General features: G+C 41.6%; 1 protein-coding gene across 1 annotated transcript in view; it reads right to left on the reverse strand.

Annotated features, from left to right (window-relative positions):
• Nucleotides 1-2424: 2424 nt before the first annotated feature.
• Nucleotides 2425-14433, reverse strand: part of iglon5 (IgLON family member 5) — a 96820-nt gene continuing 84811 nt past the window's right edge. Inside the window, exons 5-8 of the mRNA XM_057044724.1 lie at nucleotides 12378-12509; nucleotides 12003-12123; nucleotides 9840-9991; nucleotides 2425-8349 (exon numbers count right to left, since the gene is read on the reverse strand). Coding sequence (XP_056900704.1) covers nucleotides 8246-8349; nucleotides 9840-9991; nucleotides 12003-12123; nucleotides 12378-12509 — 509 coding nt within the window. The 3' untranslated portion in view covers nucleotides 2425-8245. The remainder of the gene's footprint in view (nucleotides 8350-9839; nucleotides 9992-12002; nucleotides 12124-12377; nucleotides 12510-14433) is intronic.

Raw genomic sequence — 14433 nt, forward strand, 5'->3', positions numbered from 1 at the left:
TCAACGTGCAGTTGCCAATCAGGAGCTGTGTGGAGGAGTCCCGTTGTTATCTGTGGGCCTGCACGAGGTCTCTCTCCAGCTTTTATGAAGGAGATTGCCTTCTTCGGAGCATGATGGTGTTTGGTGGTGCTAATGGCCAAGGCTATGCTCTCAGCCACTGCTTTGAGTACCTGGTCGTGGCGCCAGCGATAGCGACCATCAGCCAGGGACTTTGGGCAGCTGCTAAGGAGGTGTTGCAGGGAGCCTCTTCCGGAGCAAAGGGAACAGGTGGGTGTCTCACTCATTCCCCACGCATGGAGGTTTGCTGGGCTGGGGAGGGCATCGTAGACTGCCGCCACAAGGAACCGGACGCGGTGGAAGTCTGCCTGCATGATGTTTGACCAGGTAACTTTGTTACGCTGTCACGCGCTCTCCCACCTTGTCCATGGCCCCTGCTGCCGGAGTCCCACTGCCCTACCCACTCGCTCTTCCTCCACGCCTGCTCGGACCTCCTCCTGAAGTAGGTGGTTTCTCTCTTTGCCCCGGGCATGGCTGACTTGGGTCTTTGGGAAGTAGCCCAAGCCTGTTCTTCCTGTTGCCACGGTCCCTCCTAGCTTTAAATCTACCAGGCAGGCCAGACTTGTCCACCTTAGTGAGCCACCCTGCAAGCTCTTCCGTAGACTTCTGGATAGTAGCAGTGTCCTTCAGGCTGGAGTCAAAGAGCTTTCCCAGGCTCTTGACTTCTCCTCTCCTCTCCTCTCCTCTCCTCTCCTCTCCTCTCCTCTCCTCTCCTCTCCTCTCCCTCTCTCTCTACCCAGCCGCCATCAGCCGGAGGGTCCCCCTACATGAGCCTGGTCCTGCTCAAGGTTTCTTCCTGTTAAAGGGGAGTTTTTCCTTGCCACTGTTGCTTGTCTGGGGTCAGGAAAGCGCCTTGAAACAATTTTGATTGTATAAGACGCTATATAAATAAGAATTGATTTGATTTGATTTGACTGAAGTGTCAATGTAGTTGTTCTTGAGGAGAAAACTCGGTTAAAAATATGAAATGTGAAAAAATATTCTAACAGTATTAGGACACAAATGAGGATGTGCTATAAATATTCATTAATATTAATTCATTTATTCTAGAATGTTACCCAGAAAATATTTATTGTGAAGGACTGCAGGTGTTCTTAATGAGTATTGTCTCCAATGCTGCTTTTAATAACATATATTCTTAATTTTAATCACATTACAACATGTTCCTTTGTCATAAAAAATAGGATGTATTTATAAACTGTAGATAAGGAAGTAAATGCATTTATTGCTAAAGTGACCTGGAGTCACACGGAACTGGTTTTTACACTTTTCACACTGACCCTTAAACAACCGAAAGTTTCACCAGGAAGGAAGTTTCACCAGGCTTTCGTTGCTATTTCCCAAGATAGAGTGGTGTAAAAAGGCCTTGTTGGGTTCTTTTGACTACATTGTCAGTGTCTCAACAAACACACAAATCTGCAAGGTGACAGAAACCACAGTGACAACAGGCAAATGCTGCATGCATTTGTGAGAGTTAGCAAAAAAAATCCTGGAGGATTATGGCTAATGATCAGATTTATAGCACATAGCATTTTAGTCATTTTACTGTAATATTTGTAAAGCTTTCTTTTTTTCTTGACCACTATATCTCTGTCAGGGTCAAAGGGAGGGTGCTGGAGCCTGGCACAGCTGCATATATACAAGTCCTGGGGCTCTGTGTGAGCATACCTTGCTCAAAGGTACCTCAGTGTTAGTGTCCAGGCACTTCACCCTACTAGCAGAACACCTTCCATGTTTGTACACATCGGGGCTTGAACTAAGAACCCTGCGCTACCCAGCAAAGCCCCCCATAGACTGCTGCTGCTGCCCTATTTATGTCTCATGAATATCAATTGTCAGAAAAAGCTCTTGTTGGTTTTGACCTTTAGAGTTTCGGGGGTTAAAATCTATTCCTTGTTGCTACCCTCATATCCTTTAATAGTTTCTGGTGGCTGGAACCTCTTTTAGCATTAGAATAAATCGGTTTCAAAGTGAATTAAATTGCCCTTGGTGACATATCTATGAGAACAAATGTTTCTTATCTATATGTAAATAATAATAAAAAAAGATAAGCTTTTCTTATTAATTACCTTAGTTAATATTAGAGATCAAGTCTATTACTGTGCAAACACCTACTTGGAACATTTTAAGCGTTTGTTAACCTGTAGGGTTTGATATGAGCCACTTATCCTGACAGTGTGCAAATATGTATTTAAACAAATAAAAAACATTTTAAAAAAACAGTACAAAAACTGGAGAGGAGAAAATCTGCAGAAAGCAGAAACACAAAAGTAATCAAAAGTAACCACTGGCCTCATCTTCCTTCCAACAGCAGGGGGCATCACTCACAGCCCCACTTCCAGCAGATAAAACACACACACAGTGAGCTCTGTTAAAATCAAAACTGCTCTTTATTTTATTCTTTTTTTTGTTCTCCCCACTTGATGTGATTTTTTTTATCTCCACTCAAAATAAAGAGACACTCAAAAACAAAAGTTGAAAGAGGACAAGTTTAGCAAGTGAACAAATCAAAAAGAAGTACAATCATTGCTTCACAGCACTCGGCATCTGTCAGGACAGCAGACAAATGCTTTGTTTTCTCACATTGTGTGTTTACACCAAGTAGAGTCTGAGAATTGTAACAATTGCTTGCACTGAACCCCCGCGTCACACGAAGGAAACAAAAGTCTGTTCAGGAACACACGCGTTAATACGCCGCGAGTGTCTATTTTGAGGACACGTTCCAGACACAAGATCAGGTAACTGGGGATAACTGGTGCAATCATAGCCAGAAGCAAAATCAAACAACACATTCAGGTAACCAAGTAATTCCCCTTTAATGTCGCTGTAGCCTGGCTTCAGTTTAGGTCACCTCGTCAGGCTTTGCACAGGCTTCATTCAGCAAGTTTGAGATGGTTGCTGCAGCTCAAAACTAGTCCTTCCATTTTGTAACATGGGATTCTGTGACACCGTTTGCACTGGCAAGGAGAAGCGCATTGGTGATTGGACCTAGGATTAACAGGGAATAACTGGTGCAGTCATATACACAGGTTATTTGACCCTCGCTACACTAATATGCTATGTGTAAGCGTGTGTGAGCCACTTACTTCAGTCAGATTTCTGTAGGGATGAAAGACCTGTCCCAATGCTGCAAAACACATTTTCTAAGGTCCTGTGTGTGAGGGAGCCAGAGGACAAGAGAGTGGGAGAGAGAGAGATGGGTTCCACAGTCACTACCTTAAGCCAAATCGTTGCTCCAATTATGCACGGCAGTTTAAGAATGTTATTAGTTTCCAAATAGAACGATTTTCATTACCATGCAGTGATGATTCCACTGCAGCCTGATGACACTAACACCCTATTGAGGCCTACAGCGTCTGACCATCCCATTATCAAACATCTCATCCCTCCAACTCACAGTAATACGACACTTGTGTCCCACGTCTGTAGATTAACCACAGCTGAGTTTACCCTGCTTCTCAGGACTGCATCATAAATCATAACCAGCACCAGTTGTTGTCGCTCACAATTGCAAGAGAAATCCAAGTTCCTCCTGACGGTTGTTAGCTTTTCAACCAATACCTACACATTCGGTGACTGACAAGGAGAATATCAAGCGTAGGCTGATGATTCAGAGGCCAAATAATGGGACTGTTAGAAATGTAAGGTGGGCGACTTAATGACTGGGGGAGATGTGATGGAAAAGATCTCCCTTATTGTGCAAATGCTGCTTTGGCTCCTCTCATCTCGCAAGAGAGGGAACGGACAAGAGAAGAGCCTCACACCATCATTGTATGCTCAGGATCATCTATCTATCTATCTATCTATCTATCTATCTATCTATCTATCTATCTATCTATCTATCTATCTATCTATCTATCTATCTATCTATCTATCTATCTATCTATCTATCTATCTATCTTCTCTGTCTGTCTGTCTGTCTCTGTCTGTCTGTGGTAGAAAGAATGGATTTTAATGGAAGCATATTGAACTTTGGACTTTGCCCAAGACAACTCAATGAGCCAGTAAATAGTCGGTGAAAAGTGAATAATATGGATAAATTATGTGCATTAGGTAGATATTGTGGATCAATGATAGTGAATTTCCACTATTCTTTTCATAAGACTGGCACTGCGGCCGGGTAAGCTGGGTCATCCTTTTGAGTATTTACATACGAGCCTCTTGATAAGCTATCCATAGCAGCTAACGCTAATAGCTAACGCTAATATCTCAATCCAAAACTATATGTCCTGGAACAATTTGGCTGTGGCTCAAACTATGTTTTTCAAGACAGTAAACCAAAAACAACCCATGTGGACTTGAATGAGAAAAGGAATGATTAATTCTTCATTGGCTACGTCTAAAGCACAGCTATAAGCACATAGTTTACTGAGCTGACAGGAGAGCCCAAATAGTTTCGAAGAAGAGGCTTAAAATCAATGCGCAATTAGGGGCGTCTTGTATCAGGCATGATGAATTATGCTCTCTATTCTGAGGCTGGTCAATAGACACTTGATCAATCCAGCTTCTAGGGGCGTAGTAAGGCAAGACCAATTGCTCCATTCCAAAGCCATTCAGTCGAATATATCGATTAGCTATTGCATTCTGAATTTATAGTCTTGGAGTGAGGGTGCTACAGCCAGAGTCCACACCATTTAAAACAGAAAACAGCACCTTTAAACCATCTCTTGTCTCCACTACACACTTCTTTCTCTATTCTACAATCCTGGCCTTAAAGCGCCACTATTTTTCCTTCTGTCACCACATCAAATAAGCAATCATGTGCGACATTTTCCCTTGAGAACTTACATCTCAATATCCAACTCTTCGGACATGAATAAACAAATCCTATTATTAATCTGCAACACAATGCTTTGTAGTCCAAACAGGGTTTATGTTGTAAAAAAACAACAACAACCTACTGCCAACTTATTACACAAAACAGTCTGAAAACAAATTATCATAACCTTCAGCTGCAGGAGCCAATCAATGCTCTTTGAACCAGTGTGTGATGGAAGCAATTAGGGGCCACGCAACCATCTTGTTTATCCCACTGTAAACTCACTGAACTCCAGTTGGTGTGTTATTTATACACTTGAAGTAGGCCAGACGGCATTAGTGATCAAGACTATGTTAATGCTGGTTAGATTACACAGCGGAACCCGCATGTGTTGCACCTTCCACTGGGAAATGCAACATGATCGTGCATAAATAAAAGGTTCACCGTCTGGTTACTGTCCCAGCCCATCTCTCTCTCCGGCCCTCAGCGATTTTGGAGTTTGCATGCAGGGATCCCATGAGTCCGTCAGACCTGGTCATCTGTTTCATCCATTTGCACACCCGAGAAATTCCTTACAACAAAAGTCATGGAAAGCCTCATATTTATACTATTCAGTAACTTCAAGTCTTGTTGCTCTGTTCTTTTCCTTCAACTGAGACCCAAAGCCCCCGGCCCTGAACACAACACACAATGTTTTTCTTTTTTCCAACATTTGCAAATTTGAGTCATACATAAACATCGACATGCTTCTTACCAGACCCACACTGAGAAACATGACCATGTTTTTTGTTCCTGCTTTTTTGTTTGCTTTCTTTCTTTCTTTTTGTTTGTTTGTTTGTTCTTTTTACACAATCAAGACCAGGCTACTTACATAACATACAGATGTTGCACAGCTTTGCTGAATCCAGTGGTGTGTTGACATGGAGCACTATGCAGTTTTTTTTTTTTATAAAAATAGCAGAAATTAAAAGCATGGCAGACATTGAGAGGATTAATTAAGACCAGATGAGCTGCTCTTGTGCTTGAAATGGTGCTCATCATCATTTCTGGGGCAACGAGATGCATGCACAAACAGTGTGTTCTCTCACACAGACAACCTGACTATATTGCAGACCTTTTGTTTACAACATGTAGTGTTCTAGCTTAAGGGCCATTAAACATAGTTTCACAATCATTTCATAGTACTGCACACAGTCAAAGTACAACAATAGATTTGATATACCTTGTTATAGAACTTTTTTCAAATATTACAACACAGCTTGAATCATATCTGGTACGTGTTGCACAGTGGAGTTGGGGGGGGGGGGGGGGGGGGGGGGTTATTGCTGGTTTGAAACAAACTCAAACGACACATTCAGACAACTGATTCACAACCAAGTTATTCCCCTTTAATGTTGTTGTAGTCTGGGTTCAGATGGGGGTAAACTCATCTCATGCTGGCTTGCTTTAGCAAATTTGCATACAGTTGCCGCATGTGAGCGAAACATAATTTCAGCTCAAAACCGAGTGCTTCCGCTTTGAAAGGTGGGACTCTCTCCCACTGTTTGTGCTGGCAAGAAGAACCGCGTGGATAATTGTACCGATGCCTTTATGTCGCCGGTACAAAGTGGAGCGAGAAGTGGTGCACCGTGGCGAGATTGTCCTTGAAGAGGATTCTTGTCAGCGGTAGGATTGAGCTTGATTTATTGGGGCCGTCACTGGCTGGCAGGAAGGGCAGGTGGAGCCCAGGCTCCTTCACTTAGCCAGCCACAGCTAAAGGCTAATTACATCTTTATCTCCCTGTGGTCTGGATGAACAAGAACTGACTTATGGTCACAACCGGAGACTGACATGGATCCGATTCCTTTATCTTGCCGATCGGGGGGAGATAATAAAAAATAAGAGACAAGAATGCTCTAAAATGTACGTGATGCAACAATATGAGATAAAGTTCAATACATAAACTATTACAAATTATAAATTACATCATCATTCACTGCTTCTGGATGAAATAATTCCTCAGAGTGTTTCAAATGCATTTTTAAAAAGCCTGCCATGGCAAAATCGAGCACATCACTTTGAAAACTTTACATCTTTTTTCCATTTGTCTTTTTTTTTATTGTGTGTGACTCGTCAGAGAAAAGTACAAAAAAAAAATCTCCTCCACGCACATCTCCATATTATATTTTCTTAGTGTTTAATCTCACATTGTTTCACTGTTCTTATTTATTCAAATACTTCATCATCACCATCTGTACTATTATTAACACCAAAAAAGTAAAAGCAGGTAACCTTGCAGACAAAAACAGACACAGTGCAGGGAGGGAGGGAAGGAGGCAGGAAGTGTAGACTCACAACAGTTACATTTTTAACCGGTACATGCTATTAACAAGCGACACAGAGAATGGAGCTGCAGTTTTAAAACAGAATATGTTGGAATTGGACAGTTCCTTGCTGCTGGAAAACTGTAGTTGAGGCTGATGAAAGATGTTGGTTCGCACCGGGCAACGTGGGGTTGCCGGGTGGCCTCTATACTGCATATTTACACTGGGGAGGAAGACAGAGGCAAGAAGGTGGGATAACATCAAGCAATGCGAAGGGCGACTCGACACACAACAGAGGGGTGGGGTGTTAAAAAGGTGTGTGTAGGGAGGGTGTCTACATGCAAAACCTTGGTATGAATCCCCAAATTACATTAAGGGGTAGTTAAGACAGACACCATCACCACCCAACCTTTTTTTTTCATACATTTTGACATCATTCACAGCAGAAACACTGCTATACAGTTAAAATTAAAAATCCATATCCAGGCGCATGATCGTAGTGTGACATTTCACATGGCCACCAACTACACAGCTTCCAAAAGGTTCAGTGACCAACCGTAAGACATTATCTTCCCAATTTTCATACACATCCTTTGTGATTTTGTGATTTATGTTTCCTTCCCATAAGGCAAACATTGCAGACGAGTTATTACCAGTCTGTGTAGAATAGCAAAACGAATGCTCATCCAGTTGGTTTATCTTGCTGTTATTTTGTCATTGATCACATCACAACAATTGTTAATTTACGTTCTGTATCAACATCGGCTTGGTGATATTAATGAGGGGAAAGCCAGGTGTGGGTAGAAGTACCAAGTCAGACTGCTCTGCAAGGCATTTTTGGAGACAAAAGAAGACCGTATGGTTGAGAGTAGAAGAGATAATGACCATGATTTGACCTTGGAATTTAATTGAGGTTTTGGACGGGGGGGCAGTTGTTTTATGCAGTGATTCAATGGCTCCTGGATTAATGCATATTCTTTTGTTCACAGTGATGGGTTCATAATTAAAGAATTCCATTTCCTTCTTCCTTTCTGTAGATGGCAAGAGAGGGAGAGAGAGGAGGAAAAAGGTGGGCCTTCAGGGACGTTTTGGGACAAATCCACGCAGAGAAGGAAAAGCTCCATCTTTACACCATCATCAGAAGAAAAGCCGAGAAAGAAACCAAAATGCACATGCCGGCACTTAGCCCTGCATGTAAACCGGTCCCTCGCCCCTGTATGGCACCTGGTCCTTTATGAAGGATCATAGGGAAACAAGATGAGGAAAAGATATCAGTAAAAATTAACCAGTTAAAGAAAAAGAGCTGTATGCAATTATTAACAGCGTTATGGGTCACTTTTATTTAAATCATTACAATTGCTCCCAAAATCTTGAAAAGGACAAAAATAGTACTTTACTAAATGTTCAAATAAATGTACATGTGTAACTGGCATGTTACATAATAAAAGTATAGAGATTAGACAATGTCACATACAAAACATTAAATACTAAATGACTGCTCTGTTGTATGAACAGAAACTGCAGAAACTGAAAAGACTTTGGCCATTATTAATGAAATTCTATGTTGGACTTCATGACACATTTTAATGGAGAATTTCTAATAATGAGTGTCAGAAATTGTTCAGTTAGTCTGAATGAGCCACATCCTGGAATGCCCAAATGAAATGAAATCACACAAGCATGGTGTCAACACTGACTTTATAATAGTCTTAAAGAAACAAACAAAAAGTGCTATGAGGAAGAAAAGGCCAAATAAAATGCTTAAAATGACAATTTCTACAACCTAATATGCTTTATAGCCTGATCTGGGGCTGATCTGGGTTTAAGACGAAATATATTTCCAATAATGTCAGTGATACAAAAGTCAGTGATAAAATATTACATGTGCCACCACTAAAATGAATAATCAAAGTGCTACTTCACAAAAACAAAATGAGATAAATAGATATGCCTTAAAACGGATATGTCCAAATCTTCCATGAATGCCCCTGAATACGGTGTTGTTGGTTGTGTCTAATGATGCCATGAGAAGATTAGGAATGACAAAGGAGACAAAATGACAGATGATGGTTGAAACAGGAGGCAGCACATGCAAAAAGTGAACAGGAAGATGTATGTATCTGATGGGGCGTTAGTCACTGAAGCGAGAAAAGGCTGCGATAATGGATAAAGGAATGAACAAAGAACAGGGGATAGATGAAGGACTCGCTTAAGATGGTAATACCAAATGCACTAAAGGGGTAGAGGGAGGGTGGCAGGAAATGGAAGAGTAGGAAATTGCTCATTGGGGACATTCAATGTGAACTGGGCATAGAGTGAACTGACAACATCTTGTGTAGCGCGATCAGCAGAGCGTCAGGCGCGCACGGGAATGTGTACGAAGAAGAGATGGGGGGTGAAACGGTGAACGATTGAAAGAGAGGGTAATCAAGGCTAGCAAAGCTTTAATGGGCCAGAGAATAAAGAAAATGTGGAAAGGGGAGCGTTAGATGGTTGAAAAAATGCTGCGCAGGGCAAAAAGCAGAAGTGAGATGGTGTGCATGGGGAAAAGTGTTTCCATGCACATGTATTAGCGGTAGTAAACTATCACTCTTCCAGCTCTGCTACACTGGCTGTCACATGAGATAAACCTGGGTGTACTTCTCTGTGTGTGACATCTTGTGTTTGTCCACGTGTCATCGTATTCTTGGATCCGTATGCAGTTCTATATGTTTACTCACGAAACAGCAGCATGCTGGCATTGGAAGCCCCCAGACGGTTCGAGGCGAAACAGGTGTAGTTGCCAAAGTGTTTCTCTGTCACGTTGGTAAACAGCAACAGCGAACGCGTTTTCTCGTTTTTGATCCTCAGGGTGTTGTCATTCTCTACCGGCCTGGGTGGCAGGGGAGTGAAAATGAAGCACGGAAGCACAAAGTTAAAAAAAAGTGACAGGAAAAGGAGGATAATACGACATTCACAGTTAGCGGAAAAAAATGTCCAAGACATTTTCTTCTCTATCACTCCTGAGACGAGCATGTACAAATCAGCTTTGCCTTACCGTGGTGTTAAAATCAAACAGTCCATAATAAGAGAGAGCTCCTGCTGGGTCCCTACAATACTCCAATAACAGCCCTGTCTGACTTGCAGATGAATGTTTTTGTCTTCTTGGCTCTTTGGGAGCTTTGAAGAACTTAGAAGGACAGATTATGCGACAACGAAGAGGTAACAGATTTCATTAAAGCAATAGCCACCAGCCAAGACCAGGTCCAATGGATCATTTTTAGAAACAAACAAACAATAAGGATGTATCGTTATTGTCTACATTTTCAATAAATTCGCTTTCATTTTAAATTCAAATTCAAGACTGATTTACAGGGATGGAGGCATCTCAGTCTGTGGGTGATTGGGCTGAGAAGCCGAGGGTTCTCAGCCAGGACACCTTCAGAGCACTGCTAAGGTACCCTTGAGCAAGGTACCCTTGAGCAAGGTTCCAAATCCCGATTCTCACATAGGGCCCAGCAATGAGCTGAGGACCCATTCAGGGGTGTACCCAACCGTCAATCATATGTGGCTGGGATAGGCTCCAGCATCTGCTCTGTGACCCCAAAAGGAATAAATAAATCAAATTTATGACGTTAGGGCTGTTTGAGACTCAATTGCAATTAAAGCTAACCAGATGTAGTGGAAAACAAATTAATAATGAGACACAAAGGACAAAAGCAGTTGCAGAGCCATGATTTCTCAAAAACATCAAAGACGGTTTCACCCCCGTAGTTATTATGGCAACAGTATATTCTGAATAGTTATTTTTGCTTAGAGCTTATTAAATTCAGGAAAAGATTTTAAGGCAAACAAATCACCAAAATTGAAATTCTATGTAAGAGGGTGTTTGGTTCCATCAAAGATCACAAATCTATCAGGATCTAATCTTCGAGTGGCATTTTTAAAGGAGAATAAATGGAGTTTTAAAAGAGCTCATCAAAGCTGCTGTTGACATTCAGCTGTCTCTAAACAATTACAAAGCTATTTGCAACTCACAGTCTGACAGAAAGTCTGTCAGGTTCCAAATAAATTAGAAACATCAAAACCATTTTTATATTTTCAAGAATAATCGAATAGTGACATTTTCTTATAGGAAAAGGTGTGGAATAGTCAAAGAGATACCACGGGAATGCTGGGGAATGAAAACCACTGATTGTCTTACATGGGCTAACATTATTGTTCATGTTTACCATAAAAGCATGTTGCAAGGGAACTAAAGATGCCACTAAAGATAAACTTGGCAAGTTTTTTTTTATTTTGGAAGAGGTCATCTCAAACATTATGTGGTCAAGTTTTATTCAGAGAAAGAAAGCACTGAATTGCAGCATCAGAATGTTACTGTGGTGGCATTACTGGGGTAGCATGTTGGCCCCGTTTTGCAGCATTTGAGCTTATCAGAAGGGAACAGTAAAATCTGAACAAGTGACGTCAGCAAATTTAATAAATCACAAGGTCAGATGTCAGTAAGAAGAATCTCGATAAAAAGCTCTAACTCCTAAGATTTTCTCCTAAGAAACTTCCCTCAGTTTACCTGTCCTTCAACGAAGTGGAGGTAGATAATGAGTAAATTTTCATTTTTGAGTGAACTCTCTCAAACCCCTAGATTTGTTGTCTATAACAAACTGAACAGTTCAGATAAAGAACCCCAAAACAAGACTAAGGTGTCTTGTGCCAAAGAATGGGCCTAAATATCTCTAAGCAGATCTATAATGCTAAATAAAATGCTACTGCCAATGTTCAATTTCAGTTACTGCAGCACAAATTTTCCTTTACATTTTGATACTGCTATATTTGCACCATCTAACAATTTTCCCTGAACAAATCAGTAAATAAAACGGTTGGCTTTTTCCCGATTATCTTACCTGTGGTCATCTCTGTACCACTCAAAGAAAGCTGAGGGCACTGCCATGGCTTCACAGCGCAATATGGCTGTCTTCCCCAAATGAGCCGGCATGTTCTTTATATCTGTGATCATGGGAGGGTCTATTTTAAGGGGAAAAAAGAAGAAAGAAAAGTAAGACATAGAAGTAGCTAATTCAGCAATTTGCGTACATGTTCACTACAGGCAGGCCAGCCTGGGGTTAGGTTGCAACAAAATTAAGAATTTATGTACAATAATGAACACACTAGATTTCCATATACATCAATAATAGATCATTATTGTATAACACTGGAAGTCCATTTTGAGGTGAACTATTTGGTCTGGGCTTTTAAGCAGCACAGAAAAAGATACTTACAGTTGACTGTAACTTTAACCTTGCGCTGATCGGGGGGAGCCACCCCATTGTTGGTGAGGCATTCATAGTCCTCAGCCTGCTGCCTCTTAATCTCTGTAATGTCGAGGAATTCTCCCTCGCTCACCAATCCATCTGGTGACAGAAGGTACATGTCATGGGTCACTCTACAAATCAAATGAGTGGACACTCAGGCTGCTGATTTAATGGCCAGTACTTGAAATTCAACTTACAGCCGCAATGATTTACCAGCATGGGGATGACATGGATGCGTATATCAGATCAGGGAAATTATTAGGATAAAGAAGAAGGCCAGGAAGTCCCAGGTTTGAATCTCCCTGGGGCCAGCATTTTGCAGGAGAGGAGAGGAGAGGAGAGGAGAGGAGAGGAGAGGAGAGGAGAGGAGAGGAGAGGAGAGGAGAGGAGAGGAGAGGAAGCAATGAACCAGCAGGGTGACAGAAGCCTGTCAGGTGATCATGTCTCTGGAGCCCAGCAGCCAATAGCAGCATAACTAAGATGGTAGCCTAACAATTAGACGGCTCTTTAAATATTGTAAATTATTGTGACTGGAATAATGACTATAACTAAAGAATGAATGTATGATAAACTTTGTCAAAGAGCTCCCTGTCTCCTACGTGAACAGGGAGCTGGTTCCACAGCAGGGAGGCCTGATCACTCAATACTCGCCCACTGATTTTTTTTAAAGTTTCTGGGGACCACACATAAACCATTCTGAGAATGGAGTGGTTTATTGGGATTATAAGGCGTCATTAGCTACTCTAGGTAGGATGGAGCTAGGCCTCTGAGGACCTTGTAGGTCAAAAGAAGGGTTTTAAAAATTATTCTAAATTTAACGGGCAGCCAATGAAGAGACGCCAGTACAGGAGTTATGTGATCTCTTTTGTCAATACCTGTCAGAACTCTGGCTGCAGCATTTTGGATCAGCTGGAGGCTTCTTAAAGAGTTGTTTGGACCTGATAATAAAGAATTACAATAATCCAGCCTGGAAGTAACAAATGCACGGACTAACTTTTCAGCATCATGCCGCATCAGTAGCTTCCTGATCCTTGTGATGTTCCTCAGGTGAAAAAAGGCACTTCTAGAGACTAATTTAATGTGTGAGTTGAAGGAGAGATTTTGGTCAAAAGTTACTCCAAGATTCCTCACAGAGAGACTAGATGCTAAGGAGATACCATCTAGAGTGATAATGTGATCTAATATATCGCTGAGAGGTTCAGGACCAAACTCCATGACCTCAATTTTTCCAGAAGTAAGGAAAAGGGAAATTTGATGTCATCCAAGATTTATGTCTTTTAACACAAGCACATCAGCACGTCTGGGGGCAGTCTAACAACTGTTGGGATTGCCTGATTAGCTTTTCCCCAAATAGTTCTAACTTTATCAGTGAAAAAAGCTCATGAAATCCTCACCACTAAGGGAAGAAGGGATACGTGGACCCAAAACAATGTGATTTCTGAAACAACCTAGAGTTAAACTGATTTTCTTCAATTAGGAAGAATAAATGGCCATTCTAGCTGTATGGAGGGCTTTTTGTTTTGTAACCCTCAAGACAGTATTTCCAGGCTAAATGGTAGCTATCTATTTTACAACAATATCACTTCCTTTCTAATCTTTGCATTTTCTGCTTCGTCATCACCCTCTTGACCTCTTTATCCCTTTCAGAGGGACTCGGAGGGCGTGCATATGGGTGAAGGGAAGGCACACCTCTCGATTAGTTGCTAATTCATTGCAGGGCCCCATGCGAACATTTGTGAGTCTGGTACCTTGCTGAAGCATACCTCAGCACTGCTCTGAAGGTGTTCTCGCACCTTCACCTGCTACCACAACACTGTGGTGTCCGAAGAATGTGTATTGTCCCTAGCAGATCCTGACTTTTGACCTCTGAGGATCTTAGCTTTAGAGATCTTATCTTCTTTTTCAGCCATCCTGGCACCATCTCAACATGTTCCATCTGTGTCCTGTCAGGTATGTTTTTCTGTGCTCGTGATTTAATGTCTTGTTATCCCCCAAGTGGAATTACTGTGAAGGAGTACAGGGG

This window comes from Takifugu flavidus, chromosome 10 (genome assembly GCF_003711565.1).
Source record: "Takifugu flavidus isolate HTHZ2018 chromosome 10, ASM371156v2, whole genome shotgun sequence".
NCBI lineage: Eukaryota > Metazoa > Chordata > Actinopteri > Tetraodontiformes > Tetraodontidae > Takifugu > Takifugu flavidus.